The sequence below is a fragment of the Taudactylus pleione genome, unplaced genomic scaffold (genome assembly GCF_031769625.1).
Source record: "Taudactylus pleione unplaced genomic scaffold, aTauple2 ptg000018l, whole genome shotgun sequence".
Classification (NCBI taxonomy): Eukaryota; Metazoa; Chordata; class Amphibia; order Anura; family Myobatrachidae; genus Taudactylus; species Taudactylus pleione.
In genome coordinates this window covers 1,892,249-1,910,000 of record NW_028284420.1, presented here as the reverse complement: position 1 = coordinate 1,910,000, position 17,752 = coordinate 1,892,249, and the positions used below count along the sequence as shown (strand labels likewise).

The window sequence follows — 17,752 nt, the reverse complement described above, 5'->3', positions numbered from 1 at the left end:
TATCACAAATTCAGATATTTCACACAATAGTTTTGGCAGCTAACATTAAACTAAGCTAACATGCAAAAGTACAAGAGGTAAATGACTAATGACAGAATACTCCAATGTGAGCTCTCCCTCCAGAGATCCAATAATTGTCCCCTCACTAGCATGCTGAAACTAACTGAAATGAGTAATGTTATATTACAGTACTTGATTTAGTATACAGCCAATTGTTTGTTCCAAGCCTTAAAACTGTTAATCTCAGTTTATCCAGCTCCACAGCTACAACTCTCCACCTACTGTAAGCCAAACAATTGTATGTATTAAATATATATGAGCTTTTGCCTATACTCTGCAGACAGTCAGGAATGCGTAGAACTCTATCCCGTGCATTATGTTATACAAGAGTTTGGCAGGCCTCATCCCCACGTGCCACTCAGGCTTAGGCTTTCAAAGATCCATGTAAAGTCTATCAAGTGCCAATTCAGTTTTTTTTACAGAGGTATCAATATATCAAACACCTACTCTGTCCCTGAACTTGGTCATTGTTTAATGACTGCCAGCAGAAGGTGTTAGGCAGAACTTGCAAACCTGAATAAAAGAGCTTAACAATACTCAATACAATTAACTGGATTATTTTCACCTTAGAAGATAAAAAAAACTTTACATAAACTTGTAAGATAGCAATGCCTCAGAGCAAGTTCCCATTCCATATTTTAGGCCCGTCATCACTTAGACTATTTTGCATTTATTAAAGAAACATGTAGGTCCAGCTAAACTGTACTCACTGTTCGGAAATCTCTGTGATTGCACTCATGGCCTCTGAACTTGCAGTAGAGCATCATGTCTTTCAGGTCATGTCCTGTTCGCTCCATAAACTCCCCCATACAGAAGGTCTTCGGTTTGAACTGCTTGAATTTGGTTTTTTCTTCAAGAATGGCCAGCACCTCTGGGTCTGCAAAATGAGGTTCCAAGATGTGACCGTTGACATCAAGAAGCTCCAGCAGTTCTCCCGCGTGGTATAAGTCATTAGTGGTGATTTTAGTGAAGCGGAAGGAGTTGAGATTACAAATGGTGACAGCAGGAAAGACGAGGCTCTCTGCTACCACTTGGTCCACTTTGGTGACATGTTGGTAGGATAAGTAAAAGGCCACTCTCTCTGAACTTTCCAGAAGGAGAAGGCCCAATGAGCACAGAAAAGCCAGTGTCCACAAGAAGCGGCGGAGCGTTAGTGGGCCATACACAAATATATGCCGAATCCCATGGAGGGTGGATGTGTTGGCAAAGATCTGAATGCTGGAGGGGTGGAGGCTCCCCAGGCTGTCCTCACTGGGGCTCTCCTTCAGATCCATTTTTCCACTTAGAGGGTACAGCCTTGTCACCTCCAGTTTCTATTTTGTTTTTAAACCTCTCTACATGAAATATCACTGTGGAAGAAGCAAATCCACAGTACTTTCTCCCTCCCAACCACTAAAGCCTGCTGTTAACTCAACGATTGCCTGTTGGGGGTAAATGTTTATAAATAAAATCCATAGAAACTCTGGCTGTAGATTTCTTCATTGCGATAAGGAGGGTTAGATGTGCGTGGGGAAACACCAAGGTGAGGTGGAACTGCTGTGGGTGGGGTGAGAGACAGACACTGGCCAATAGAATCAGAATTCATCCTTTCTCCCTTTTGCTCCATCTCCACCTCATTCTCACACGCAGACAGGGATGAAATGTGATTAAACAAAACCAAGCAGGCTGATAAATAAAAGGATTTCAAACCAGTGTTCAGTTGTGTGTGTTAACTGGTGCAGCAGCCAGTCCCTGTACTCCCTTGTAGATTTCACCAGGGGGGATTTTTTCCTTGATGACCAAACGCTGAAATTAACCTCTCTCTTTCTTTCAGTTCCTCACTCACTCACCTTCCCTCTAAACCCAGACGGTGGCAGATTCAGTCCTCAGTGCGAGAGCAGCAGAGGTGATGAGGGATGTGGTGGAGGGGGGAGCAGGAAGAGCATCACACTCTGTGAATATATTTTTCTGAATATCCACAACACATCAGTGAAAGACCTCAGTATAATGAGATGGGTGGAGGCAGCTGGATATTTTACATACTTCCAGTGTAGCAATACACTGCATCGGAGATCTCCTTTAGTGAGTCCATCAGCTAGGGAAAGTCAAAATATATTTGATATTACTTACATAGTACATGGTACAGCAATTCTTCAGACAGGAATGGTGAGGGCTGTAGATCGATCTGAAAGCAGATGAAGAAGATGCACAGATTTTATTTTGTGAGAAAGTGATCTAATGGTAATCCTATACCACACATACTTTCTCATCACACACTCATTCATTTCTCATCTTCAGCTGTGTTGCACAGAGATGGGAATAACTGGGACAGACAGCAGCAGACAGTTGAAGAGCTGGTAAAGTGAAAATAACTCCAGAGATTAATTATGCCTTACAGTATCTCAGAATGCAGGAACACGGGCAGTGCAGACAAGTACACAGCCTGCTGTCTGAGGAAGCAGCTACACCACACCGAGCACAAATTGACAAGTAGAGTCTCACTGGGATCCAAAAGCCAAATTAGATGCCTCTCTCCTTAACTCAATACATTTTAAAGAAAACCATTATCTCTACAGAAAAGAACCCACCAGAGGGTGGCATATACAAATCTTCTGTATACAGAAAGGGGACTATTAGGTTTGAATCTTACACCTGTAGCAAATAATTTTAGCAAGCAGCAAGAATTTTGACGAAACTGGACACACTGGTATTTTTAATTAAAGAACAGGGTAAAAAAAAAGCCAACACATCAAAGGTCTGGTATTATTTTGATTAGATTGTTTTATTTGCTTTGCAGATAGTGATGATTTGTATATACTGTACCTCTAAGGTTATTTACAAAATGTCAATGTGGTAAGGTCACAAGTTACATCTATTTGTACCTCAATATTCCACCAGGGCTTGATTTGTGTTACAAGGGGGTAAATGTCAGTGCAACAAAGTGCAGCTTATGGCTTCAGTTAGTTTTCTTAAGAGAGGAATCATTTCAATGCTATAGAAGACTTTTTTTTTCCTGAAATGAAAGAAATGGCTCCATTCAGATGAAGTAGGCTTTAGAGTACATAAGATAAGATAGGATAAAACAGCCAGCACTAAGACAATTGATGGGCCAAATGAGTTTAGTAAAGACTACTCCGTACTATATGTAAATGCTAGATGGGTTAAGATTCAATAACAACAAGTGTATTCATTGTCTACATAGGGGGCTGAATCAATATTCAAGATAATGCGGGCTATCGATTCACTATAAATCAGTGACATATAGATGTCTTTTTTCCTGTGTAATGACAGGAACATTAGCTCTCAATCGATGTTTCCTAGTTACAGAGCCATAACTGCCGTCACCCTAGGGTGGCATAGGCAGCTAGCCCGTCCCCTCAGTCTCCGCCAATCTGGCGGATTCAGGAGATAGCGCTGCCTAACACACAGCTCCCTGCCAGGTGCTGCTGTGGGTACTGAAGGCCAGAACTCTAAATTAGTCCCTCCCACAGCACAGTGAGACACTCTTAGAGGTGATGGGTGGGATGAAATAGCAGAAGTTGCCCCCTCCCTTTGTATGTGTGTGCCCACCTCCTGCAAAGCATTGATGGAAAGTTTGTTCAAGTTCAGGCAACCATGAGCTCTGGAGAGAGACTGGCCGGGAAGATACTGTGGAGCATTGCCGCATCTTTCTGAGCCCACAGCCACTGTTTGAAGCATGCAGGGCAACAGCATGGGAAGAGATAGATCCCCTTCCATTTCTGTACGATGATGTCATCTGCCAGTGTCCAACGTCATTCCCTACCATCCAAGTGGGCATAGAGAGGGAATATAATCATGTGGCGAGCCATCGAGCCCGCAAGGAGCCACCTTTCTTATTTTCATGAAAAGTATGGGCAGAAACCTCCACTTCCGCCCTCACTCACGTTATTTCCAGGTACGACTAGTGAAGGGGATTTATACTCTTCCGCAACAGCATCCCAATCTCCCTCCAACTGCCTGAGCTGGCAGCCGGAAGGGGATGTGCTAGCACTGGGGACTACCCAGGGTTCTACTCAGTCATCCTGCGACAGTAGGCGGCATCAGCAGCCAGGTGAGCGGTGAGTTGTTTCTGCACCTGTCTGCATTATGCCACCCTGCAACATAGTAGTATCTCTCTCTCTCTCTCTCTGGTCTATATTTATGAAGTAGCGGCTTTTGCAAGCTAGCACTTCTCAGCAGGTTGGAACTGAAAATTTAAACTGGCACTATCATTCAGTCATGAGTACATAAAATCATAAAAAGTCATTGTATGTATTATTATTATTTTTCACTTAAAAGTACTCACTAAGGACCTCATTCAGAGTCGGTCGTAGCAGACGCACGGTCGTACGCCACCGATGTTCACTAAACAGCGCATGCGTAAAGTTCGCAATGCGCAAACTAGCTGCTACGATCAGAAATTTCTCTCTCCTTGACCACAGCCAGGTCGGTAGTTTGAGTGACAGGATGAGGCGTTTGTGGGTGGTAACAGGGGAAGGTGCTTGAAAACGGGGAGTGGAGATCCGAACGCAGGCGTGCCTAATTATGCGAATGGCGTTTTATGGGAGTGCATAATTAACAAAGTAGTGTCATAGCACACGTGACATGGGAGATTTTTACACTGACATGATCGTAGAGCTTAAGAGAGGGTATGGTCAACCTTAAGCTCTACGACCAGTTCCGATGGTCTCGATTAATCCTTATATGCCCGGAGATGACGTGTAATGCGTACGAGAAGGGGGCGTATTATTTTGTCTTCCGGCCGCTTCCTCCCTTTGGTCGGCCAGCTACCGATCCGATCTTAAGGACGCAAATTGCGAGTGCATCATTTGCATATCCGGCCCCTTTTCCCGTACGACCGTGCGACGCAACGTCCGACTCTGAATGAGGTCCTAAGTCCTTTTTTCCACTTATAACTTATTATCAAATAACTAACCTAATTTGCATCCAAACTTTGGTCCTGATCCGGAGACTGACACAATGGCTATATATTTACCTAGATCAAGTGATTGTATCCAGTGCACATGCATATAAGTCACAATGCATACGCACCGCGATTGCTTTGCAATGGCATACACACAGAGGATCCACGCATAAAAGTGAGTAACAGGTAATCAAGGTTTGGTGGTGGTAACGGGGTAGTGGTCAGAAAAACGCAAGCGTATCTGCCCATTTCTTGGGCATGCATAAATTAGCCATTGCAACTAAATTTGCAGCATGAGAGCTCTCAGTGTGCGAGGAAAGCTGTAGTGTCTGCAGCTGGTTAGACCCGTCGCAAGGGCAAGATGGCTGCTTGATGTGCGTCAATGTTACCGATATTAACGATGTTTTACGCAGATGAGAATTCAGCAGTGGGCATCCCTATGCTCTGGTGATCTTTCCAACCATTACCATATTTTTGCAGCTGCGATCACATTAGCATCCATCTCTGAATCAGGCCCTTTGTGGGAATCGATTGCCAGCATCGGCAGGCCGACAGAAGCAGACTTCCCTGCACCGGAAGCCCGACAGTGCTGAAAATCCTGATCGTCCCTAAGGTAAGTATAAACTAACCTAACCCCCTAACCCTCCTTAGGGGTGCCTAACCCTAACCTCCCCCCCCAAGTACCTAACCCTAATCCCCTCTCTAAGTGCCTAACTCTAACCCCCCCTTCCCCGCTGCCAAAAGCTAAGTCCCCCGGGGAGGTGCCTAACCCTAAGTCCCCCTCGGGGGTGCCTAACCCTAACCCTCCCTCCCCCTAGCCTAACCCTAACCCTCCCGGGGGGGTGCCTAACCCTAAGTCCCTCCCGGGTGCCCTATACCTAACCCTCCCCATCGCGGCTGTCCGCTCGCGGCGCCCGCCATCCCTTTGATCGGGATGCCGGGCGCCTGTCTCCCGGCGTCAGGAAAATGTCAGGCGTCTACATCTAGACGCGCAGCATTTCACCCTCGCTGGGATATGACAGTCGGGAACCCAGCTGTCTGTATTAAGGCAGCCGGTTTCCCGATTGCATCCCCCTTTGTGTCCGTGTGTTTATTTTAGAGTAAGGTATATCAATGTTAGTGTTATTAATTATGTGATTGACATGAGAGACACCCCCATCAGCTGATAGTAGTTATAAAAGTTGGCGGCACAGATTGATTGCAGTCTATGGCTCATATTTCATTTAACCACAGTACACCTTGTCTGTCTAGACTCTAGCGCATTACTGGTTGAGATGTGCTATTCAGTCCTTAAGACTGCCCACAGAAAATCATTCTGCACCTAGCTTTGCATATGCATGTGAAAATACAGGTTTTAATTTTAGTAAATAAATATATTTTTAATTTAAAATCTTTTACATGAAGATGGGGTACTAGAGGGGAAGGGAAAATAATGCTGACAACATTATGCAGTTACAGGAATAAAATTACCAACAGAAATAATAGTCTAACTTGTTTCATCCTCAAAACAATCCAACGAACAAGTAATGACATTTCCTAATAGGTCAATTACAAGTTGAATAGTTTACAACAGGGAACTAGGGAAAGGAGTTATCCCTACGTCTGTGCCATCACCAGGGAACAAAGCAAGAGCTATGAAAAAGAGGAGGTCCAAAGAGTTAAAGGGCCTGATTCCTAAATTTAGGCAATGCCGATTTTTACGCAGATTGAGTGATAACTTGCCATAGTGCATGCGTGAATGCAGTACTGCATGTGCGCAGCAATTGTTTTCTGATTACGCTCACACATAGGATTAATTCGCAAAGTGAGTGACAGGTAAAATGTGTTTGGGGGAGGTAACGGTATGGCTATGCAAACGCAGGCGTGCCAGGACCGTTTAAACTTTGTTTCATGGGCGTGCATAAATTAGCCATTGTGATTTCCTTTGCAGCATGAGAGCTCTCTACATGTCAGGAGAGCCGCAGAGTTTTAGGTAGAGATGTGTGCCGACCCCCGTGTTTTGGTTTTGGATCTGTATCTCCTCTGGTTTTGGATCTGGATTGGTTTTGCCAAAACCTCCCTATTGTGTTTTGTTTTTTGGTTTTGGATCTGGATTTCTTCTTAAAAAAAAATCATAAAAACAGCTAAAATCACATAAAATGGGCCTGTTTTGTTCCTACAGTATTATTAACCTCAATAACATTTATTTCCACTCGTTTCCAGACAATTTTGACCACCTCACAGCTCACTATATTGTTTTCATCCAGTTTAGTCCCAAATTTGCACCAAGCTAGCTGGCTGACTAAGCTAAGCGGCAGCACAAACATGTGGCAGTTCAACTTCCAACATGGCACATCAAGAAACAAATATTTTTATTATTCAAGAGAGGCCTGAGGGAGTTGGAGTATGTCTGTAGTTGAAGGCAGGGACAGGAAGGGTTGATTGGTAGAAAATTTAATTTAATTTTTTGATTCCAAAGTAAATATATGAGGGAGAAGGGGAGGGGAGGAATTTGCAAAAAAAAATTTGACACATTCACATCAGTCCTTGCCCCAGAAGAATCCTTGAGCGCCATGCCTGCTGCTGAGTGGATTTTTTTTCATCCCAGAAGGGGACCAGGAAGACTTCTAGTAGTGATTTAAAAACAATTGACTGTTAAATAATCCTTTGCAAAGCTTTAACATGAAAAAGTATTTCCCGACCTGTACAGGGACATTAAAAAAACATAGTTAGTTAGTGGCCTCCAAACTGCCACTTAACCAGCACAGATATGTGGACAAGCGCAAGATTTAAGGTCTTACGTTGTGTCTTTCTTGAAAATCCTGCACCTGCTTCTAGGGGTGGATTTTCATCCCAGATGGGGACCAGGAAGAGTGCTACTGCTTTCCAAAACAATTGACTGTTAAATAAGCCTTTGCAAAGCATCCACATGAAAAGCATTTCCCAACCTGTACAGGGACATTAAAAAACACATAGTTATTTATTTATTACCAATATCTTTGAATTTCTATCACCATATAGTCTTCATGTATTGTTGCAAGTACTATTCAGTGTGCTGAGGAACAATAGGGGGTTAATACCCTCCCTTTTTTCTACTTGGTATGACCCCTCCCTTTCATGCACCTGAAGGGCACTACCAGATTGATTTGAGCAGCTGCCATTTTTATTATGAGATGCATGAATGAGACAACATTAGGAGGGCATGCTGGTTCTAGTAGTGCTTGTTGGGAGTTCCCAGGGGTGACTCCCAGGTAAGCTGGCTCTCAATTTGGATGCATTTATGTATGTGCCTTTATCATGAGGCCTTACAATTGACAAAATATATATGTGCCTTTATCATGAGGCTTTATAATTGGTAAATATATGTTACCTTTGGGGTGAGCGTTTGGACGTAGGGCCCCCTGGGCAACTCTGGCTGAGTCATTTCAGGGCATCACCACTTAATACTCAGTCACTTTTCATATCACCTTTCATATTTGTTTTTTATTCATGTAATTTTTTTCACATATATTTTAACCCTTTTTCAACACTTATTAATTAGTCTTACACATCTATAGTTTACACTTCACTGTCACCCTTCTTCCTTTTTTTGTGTGATGCCCTGGGGGGGTCCTGGGCTGGACATTTTTTGGGGTGCCCTGCGCTCCGGACGTGAACCCCTTAGTGTTAGGGACTGCTAGTAACAGAGAAGCCGTGACGTGGCCTAGCAGCTTCCCATGGATTTGCAAATGCATGCAATTAGTATCTTTGAATTTCTATCACCATATAGTCTTCATGTTATAGTCTTCATGTATTGTTGCAAGTACTATAGAGTGTGCTGAGGAACAATAGAGGGTTAAACCCCCCCTTTTTTCTAATTGTTTTCATCCAGTTTAGTCCCAAAATTTGCATCAAGCTAGCTGGCTGACTAAGCTAAGCGGCAGCAGTGGGCGGCACAAACACGTGGCAGTTCAACTTCCAAAATGGCACATCAAGTAACAAATATTTTTATTATTCAAGAGAGGCCTGAGGGAGTTGAAGTATGTATGTAGTTGAAGGCAGGGACAGGAAGGGTTGATTGGTAGAAAATTTAATTGAATTTTTTGATTCCGAAGTAAATTTATGAGGGAGAAGGGGAGGGGAGGAATTTGCAAAAAAAAATTGACACATTCACATCAGTCCTTGCCCCAGAAGAATCCTTGAGCGCCATTTTTGTTGGGACCCAATTAACCTGCCAGTATATTTTTGGAGTGTGGGAGGAAACCGGAGCACCCAGAGAAAACCCATGCAAGCACAGGCAGAATATACAAACTCCACACAGTTAGGGCCGTAGTGGGAATCGAACCCACAACCTCAGTGTTGTGTGGCAGTAATGCTAACCATTATACCATCTGAGCTGCCCAGTTAGTTAGTGGCCTTCAAACTGCCATTGTACCCACTGTCTAGTTAACCAGAGCAGATATTATAAACACACACAAGTCACAAACACACACAAGTCATCACCACTACTAGCAGGAAGAGCGCACCTTACCCCAACTACCCCCATACGTTTTCAGTGTGGGAAAGGTACTCCCACACAAAGGTGCAGCTCCCCGAAACCACAACACACCACCCCCTGGTCAACGAGAGTGCAGTTCTACCGCCCATCTAGATATGTGGACAAGCAGAACAGAGTAGCATATGCAACATTTCAGATTTAAGGTTTAAGTCTTACATTGTCTTTCTTGAGAATTCTTGAGCACCATGCCTGCTGCTGGGAGTGGATTTTCATCCCAGAAGGGATGAAGACATTGTTTTGTCTTAACAATAGACACAGATCTGAAGAGATGTAAAGAAAAAGAAGCAATTTTTAGGCTTTTACACAAACTGCCTTTGCTTTACTTGAGCTGCCCACCTTCCAGTGTGTGCTCAGAAAGAGTTTTCAGCACAGCCAGGAACCTTGTCAGTGATCGGCCTGAGACTACTTCCCCAAAATGTGGAAAAGATGATGTCCATCAAAATGAACTACAAATTCTACGAGAAAGACCTTTACCATCAATTACGTGCAAAAACTACAGAGGCACCTGTAATGGTGGATTTCAGTGGGGACAAATTAATATTGTGTGAAGAAGATGATGTATACATCACCCCAGATTATACCATCACCCAAGCCTATATCGTCATCCCATCCTGTGTTGTGTATAAATTACAGCTGTGCTCCCTGTTAGATTGGGGATTCATTGTCTACTTTAGTGGATGTGAGCTCCATTTTAGTCCATATGACCACATCCCCTACACATCTTCTGACTTGGGCTACAGGAGGAGCAGCTGCACTCTGGAATACGGTTGCATGGAATTGCCCCTCTGACTTGCTGAAATTCAGGTAGAGGGGCCATGGGTAGGGAGTAGGGACACTATTATGAGAGAACGCAGTTTTAGCTGCTTTATTCCATTTTTTAAACCATATCCTCTAATTTCACCTTTTGAAAATGTTTATGCAAATCTCAGCTGAGGTGTTTGTGATGTCATGGCTGACGTGCTCACACACACAGAAAAAAAAACACATTGATTAATTTTCGGGGGGGCACTTGGGGGGGAGAGCACACCTGAACGAGGCAGCAGCCCCTTGATAAATGACACAGACAGCACCCCTGCACAGCTAAGTTACTGGTGATAAGTGTGGCTAAAGCGCACACACACAGAAAAAAAACACATTTATTAATTTTTTTTTGCCACCTGGGGCGGGAGCGCACCCCAGAACGAGGCAGCAGCCGCTTGATAAATGACATAGGCAGCACCCCTGTGCAGCTATGCTGTTGGTGATAAGTGTGGCTAATGTGCACACACACACAGAAAAAAAACACATTGATTGATTGTTTGAATTAACTTGTTTTGTTGGCACTTGGGGAGGAGAGCACTCCTGAACAAGGCAGCAGCTCCTTGATAAACAACACAGGCAGCACCCCTGTGCAGCTATACTGCTGGTGATAAATGTGGCTAATGCGCACATACACACACAAAAAAAACACATTGTTTGATAATTATTTTTTTTTTGGCACTTGGGGGGGAGAGCACCCCTGAACGAGGCAGAAACCCCTTGATAACTGACACAGGCAGCACCCCTGCGCAGCTATGTTGCTGTGGCTAAGTGTTGCTAATGCGCACACACACAGAAAAAAAATATATATTTGTTTACACTGGGGGGAGGAGAGCACCCCTCAACGAAGGCAGCAGCCCCTTGATAAACAACACAGGCAGCACCCCTGCACAGCTACGTTGCTGATAAGTGTGGGTAACGCGCGCTCACACACACACAAAAGAAAAACAATTTTTTTATTTTTTTTTTCACACTGGGGGTGAAGAGCACCCCTAATGGACAGAGCGCCCCCTGGACAACACAGCAGCACCCCTTATGGACTGCAGTGACACAGGAGCCACTGAAGCCCCCCTCTTCTGTCTGCAGCACAGCACCTAGTAGAGTAACACAGCCCTTACGGACAATAGGCACAGCACAGCAGCCAACCCTAGTATGGACTAGCGGACAACAGCCAGCCAGCCCCTATGACAAATGACAACAGCCAGCCAGCCAGCCCCTATGACAAATGACAACAGCCAGCCAGCCCCATGCAGTATGGACATAAAGCAGCCAGCCCCTGACAAGTGACAACAATAACAAGCCACTATGCACACACAGCAACAGCGATCACAGGCCCCTCCTTCCTCTTCACTTTCCTCAGCTGGAATAAAAATGGCCTTTTATACAATCCAAAACCCGCGAGAATCCGACAGCAGGATGATTACATTTTGCCTCATTTTGAGATCTGAGTCAGGCGTTAAAACCCGAGACAGCTTGGATCCGACTCAGATCTGCAAAATTCAGGTGGGTTCGGATCTCTGACATCTAAACCCGCTCTTCTCTAGTTTTAGGCAGGTCAGACTTGACTCATAAGCTGTGTGACTGCCCGATGTGCATTGATGGTACTGATGTTTATGCTGTTGTATGTTGTCGGACGGATGTAAGAAGACAAAAGTGGCCGTCCCTATGCTCCGCTATGCTGTAGAAGGCATTAGCATATTTTAGCAACTGCGATCCGTAAGAGATTGCAGTTGCATTAGAGTATACATCGGAATCGGGCCCTAAGGGTAAAGAGTGCAATATGTTCTATTTGATAAATATAACATATTATATTGCAATTGAAAATAAGTTAAGGAGGCTCTGGATTTTTTTCATCCGGATGCAATTTGGCATGTCACAGTGCTTAATGGGCCTGATTCAGGTGTAGATGGCGGACGCAATGCTGATATTTACGCAGATTGAGCAATGCATGCACAGTGACTGAATTGCGATTACGCTCACACAAAGAAATCATTTGCAAAGTGAGGGATAGGTGGTCAGCGTCTGGAGGAGGTAACGGAATAGTAAGATAAACGCAGGAGTGTCGGACCACACTGTTTTCTGGGTGTCCATAAATTAACCACTGTGTTCTTGTTCACAGCAGGAGAGTTCTCTGTGTGTCAGGAGACCCAGCTATGTCTGCGACAGCTTAGACTTACTCAGAAGGCTGATGGCCGCCTGATCTGTGTTCAGTGTTTCTGATATTTCCGGTTTTGTGCATGAGCAGCAGATGAGAAATGCTTTCACCTTGCATCTCTAAACACTGGATGGCGAGTGGCTCATTAGCATATTTTCGCAATTGTGAATGCATGAGAGAGCACAACTGAGATGGCATTTCCGTCCACATCTGAATCAGGCACAATGTGTGCAACATTGTTTTTATTTTTCATATATTTAGGAATCCTTTCAATTAGAGATGAGTGGGTCCGGGTCTCTGAGAACCGGACCCACCCGAACTTCCAGATCCGAGGCGAGAACCGAGCCAGGCTTGTGGTTTCCTGCGTGACTCGGATTTCAAAACGAGGCAAAACATCATCCTCCCACTGTCAGATTTTCACGGGTTTTGGATTATATAAAGGTCCCCATGATCGGCGCCATTTTCACTCCGGCTGTGGAGAGAAAAGCTTGCAAACATAGTCAGTCACTGTCAGTCACTCAGTGTGTGTGTCCAGTCGGGGTCTTGGCCTGAAGGCTGCTGCTGTGTTGTCCACAAAGGGGCTTAGGCTGCAGTATATAAAGAGGGGCTTCCTTCAGTGGGTGCTGCAGCTGCTGTGTCACTTGTCCTGTCAATTAACTGTGGCTGCTGCTGTGTTTTTGTCCTGTCCATCAGACTGGGGCTGCAGTCCATAAAGAGGTGCTGTGTTGTCCAGGGGGGTGCTCTGTCAATTAAGGATGCTCTTCCCCAGTTTAAAAAAAACTAAAAGTGCTTTTTTTTGTGTGTGTCCGTTAGCAACTTAGCTGCGCTATTACTGTACGGTGACACTGCAGCAGTTTATCGTCCACGTATTTGTGACTCTGCAGGTGGTCTGTCCGCACTTGGCAGGTTGTGCTTTGTTGTCCATCAAAAAATGCGTGCTGTCTGTGTAGTTCATCAAGGGGCTGCTGCCTCATTCAGGGGTGCTCTTCCCCAGTGTGAAAAAAAATCAAAGTGAAATGAAATTAATAATATCAACATCAATCCACATAAAAAAAAAAATGTATGTGCGTTAGCAACTTAGCTGCGTTATTATTGTTTGAAGACACTGCCGGCCAGACCGCAGTTCATCGTCCACGTATTTATGACACTGCAGGTGGTCTGTCCATACTTGGCAGGGGGGAGCTTTGCTGTCCATAAAGAAGTGGTGCTGTCTGTGTTGTTCATCAAGGTTCTGCTGCCTCGTCCATGGGTGCTCTTCCCCAGTGTAGTTATTCTTGTTGTTATTCTTTTCTTATTCATGAAAAATCTTGTGACACTGTAAGTGGTAGTGCAGTGTTATTTTTTTCTTATTTTTCTTATTCATAAAAAATCTTATGACACTGTAAGTGGAACCGCAGTGTAATATTCAACACGTATTAATTTAATTTGTGACACTAAGTGGAAACTTCACAATTTTACATTTTAATAACACAAAGTCAGCAGTAAAAAAATGCAACTTTTCACTTCTTTCCTCAATCAAGAATAAATGATTAGTCTACACGCCGACTACAAGACCACAACAACAAAGTGCTAAATAACGTGCATAATATATAAAACATAATGACATCACAAACGCCTCAGCTGAGATTCACATAAACATATTTTCAAAAGGTGAAATTAGAGGATATGGTTTAAAATATGGACTAAAGCAGCTAAAACTGCATTTTCTGATATACAGTGTCCCTACTCCCTACCCATGGCCCCTCTACCTGAATTTCAGTGAGTCAGAGAGGCAACTCCATGCAACCGTATTCCAGAGTGCAGCTGCTCCTCCTGTAGCCCAGGTAAGAAGATGTGTAGGGGGTGTGGTGATATGGACTAAAATGGAACTCACATCTACTAAAGTGGACCATGAATCCCCAATCTAACAGGGAGCTGTAATTTATACACAACACAGGATGGGATGACGATAAAAGCTTGGGTGCTGGTATAATCTGGGGTGAAGTTATAGGCTGGGGTAATGATATAAACTGGGGTTATAGGCTGGGGTGACGCCTGGGCATAAGACCAGAAAAGCAGCGTCTTGGGTGTGGAATTATTTTAACCCAAATCCTGTCAGCAGTTGTGAAGGCATCTGTACCATTTGTAGAGCCCAAATTAGTAGAAGTAGGGACCTTAACCCTCTAGGAACCTCCACCCTGTTATGTCATCTGCAACATATCCATCAAAAATGTTTTTGCAAAATTCAGAAACTTTCGCTAAAAAAGTAACAACAAGCAGTCCAGCTTCACCTGGCTCCCTTCTTTCTGCTAGATCCAAGCACCTGCCATTTTCACCACCAACACCTTCATCAACAATATCCTCAATCATGAAGCGATTGGTTTGTTTGGGCCCCCACAAAACAAGCTACCAATGGGCAGCTGACATTGCTGGCAATGATCTCTACGTGCACAAACTGGCTTTACAGAGGCAAGATGTTGTCAACATCATCATCATCTGATTCCTCACCCTCATCAGTGTATACATCATCTTCACACAATATTAATTTGTCCCTGCTGGAATCCACCATTACAGGTGCCTCTGTAATTTTTGGACGTAATTGTCGGTAAAGGTCTCTCTCGTAGAATTTGTAGTTCATTTTGATGGACATCATCTTTTCCACATTTTGGAGATGTAGCCTCATAGGCCGATCACTGACAAGGTTCCTGGCTGTGCTGAAAACCTTTCTGAGTACACACTGGAGGGTGGGCAGCTCAAGTAAAGCAAAGCCAGTTTGTGCAAGGGCCTCCAAATTACCTTTTTTTTACCTGCCAGTAGTCAAACGGACTGTCTGACATGCCTATTTGGATGCTATCATTAAACATTTTTAAATAGCCCTCAACCATTATTTGAATGGGACCGTATCAGATGGTTTCATGGTAGAGGTCTCATTAATTGTAGGCAATCATTTTAGACCAGACCAGATGTCACTTGGTTGTGTTGACTCATCTGCATCACCAGTGGGTGTTATGGGAAAATTTTGTTTTTTCTCTGCAGATGCACTTGCTGGAGAAACTGAAGGAGAAGCCATCGCTGCATCACGTGCCAATTGAGCCGACAATTTGATTACCCACAGCTCTTTGCATCTCTTCAGATCTGTGTCCATTGGGAAGAAAGACACAACGCCTTCATCCCTTCTGGGATGAAAATCCATTCCCAGCAGCAGCAGGCACAGCGCTCAAAGATTCTCAAGAAAAACACAACGTAACACTTAAACCTTAAATCTTGCATTTGCTCTGTTTGGCTTCTCCACATATCTGTAGTTAAGTGGACAGTGGGGACAACGACATTTTGGATGCCACTAATTAAGTTTTTTTAATGTCCCTGTACAGGTTGGGAAATGCTTTTCTAGTGAAGTGGAATCTTTGCAAAGGATTGTTTAACAGTCAATTGTTTTTGAAAGCACTATTAGTAGTCTTCCTGGTCTCCTTCTGGGATGAAAATCCACACCCAGCAGTAGCAGGCATAGCACTCAAGGATTCTTCTGGGGCAAGGACTGATGTGAATGAGTAAAATATTTTTTTGTAAACGCCTCCCCTCCCCTCCTCCCTCATAAATTTGCTTTGGAATCAAAAAATAAGTGAAATTTACTACCAATCAACCCTTCCTGTTCCTACCTTCAACTACATACATACTCCAACTCCCTTCAGGCCTCTTGAATAATAAAACTATTTGTTTCCTGATGTGCTATGTTGGAAGTTGAACTACCACGTGTTTGTGCCTCCCACTGCTGCTGCTTAGCTTAGTCAGCCAGCTAGCTTGGTGCAAATTTTGGGCCTAAATCAGATGAACACAATATTGTGAGCTGTGAGGTGGTGAAAATTGACTGGAAACGAGTGGAAATAAATGTTATTGAGATTAATAATACTGTTGGAATTAAAAAAAAATTGATTTTAGCAGATTTAATAATTTTGGAAAAAAAATACAGAGCCTAAACCAAAACACGCAAGGGGTTTTGGCAAAACCAAATCCAGATCCAAAACACAAGGAGATACAGATCCAAAACCAAAACATGGGATTGGCGCACATCCTTACTTTCAATAGACCTAGTAGTGGAATACTGTAGGAGATTGTGGGCCTGATTCAGAGATGTACGCTAACCCGATGGCTAGCGCACATCTTGGATGTTTTGGGGTCTGTGCATGCACAGGACCCATTCTGCACATGTGCAGAATGGGTCCTGCGATCTTGCTTGCAGACCCCTCCCCAAGTCGCAGCATGGGGTTGTCATGCTGTGGCGTTTGGGGGGGCAGCGCAGGGGGTGTGGCTTGCCACTGTTCTGGGAAATGGGGATGTGTCACCCCCGTTTTCCGGGAGGGACAAGGCCAGGGTCTACGTCTCTGTGGACGCAGTTTTCCTGGCCTTGCAAGTTTTCCTGGCCTTGTAAGCTTCAGCTTCCAAAAGAGCAAACATCATGACCGATGGTTGCGATGGTGATCCCAGACTGTGACTCCAGTTGCAGCGCTGGGATCACAGATGCCGCAAGGAGGTGTCTGTTTATTACAGATTCCACCTGCTGCATTAACATTTTAGATGGATGGAATTGCACAGCTCCTTGTGTGCGGCTCTGCAATTCGGTCCATCTCTGAATCCTATGTTATTAAGAATGCAAACTTTGGCAATACTATTATTAATCAGAGTATATATATATATATATATATATATACACACAGTATATAGATGCATGTTGGAGATGGAACAGAATCACTTTGCATTTTGTTAATTGATAAACATAAACTAGTAACACTTCTATTTTTGAAAGCATTTTTGCTTTGCAGCATCTTTTCCACACCTGCCTAAAACTTTTGCACAGTACTGTATTTTTATATATATATATATATATATATATATATACAAAACGTCTCCTTAGGAGCTAAGCAAGCCCCAGAGTAAGGAAAGAGCGGCACTCCAATGGTGTAAAAATTCTTGTATTAAGATGACAAAATATAAACAAAACTGTCAATGTTTCATAGCCTCAAAGGGCTTTTTCTTCAGGACTTGTGTACGTTTCGGGGAACATATCCCCGTCTTCAGGATACACATAGGTGCACAACAAACAAATAAAAACTTAAATAAGCTTACCTACCTCACTCCCTCTGGTCGCCGCAGCCACCGCCCGCAGGAAACCACGATCTCCACTTCCGGAATCGGCACCTCCGCTCCAACCGGAAGTGATGTCACGGGGATCCAACAGCTGTAGCCATGGTGACACTGTGACCAAAACATAAACACAGTGTGATGCTCCGTGAACTGCTAAATACAGCTGGTTTACTACACTAAGACAAAATAATATACTCCCAAA

The 17,752-nt window shown here is 43.9% G+C and overlaps 1 protein-coding gene across 1 annotated transcript in view; it reads right to left on the bottom strand.

Annotated features, from left to right (window-relative positions):
- The window catches only part of ASIC2 (acid sensing ion channel subunit 2), an 811,363-nt gene extending 809,358 nt beyond the window's left edge, over positions 1 to 2,005 (bottom strand). Inside the window, exon 1 of the mRNA XM_088442348.1 lies at positions 771 to 2,005. Coding sequence (XP_088298474.1) covers positions 771 to 1,334 — 564 coding nt within the window. The 5' untranslated portion in view covers positions 1,335 to 2,005. The remainder of the gene's footprint in view (positions 1 to 770) is intronic.
- Positions 2,006 to 17,752: the final 15,747 nt, after the last annotated feature.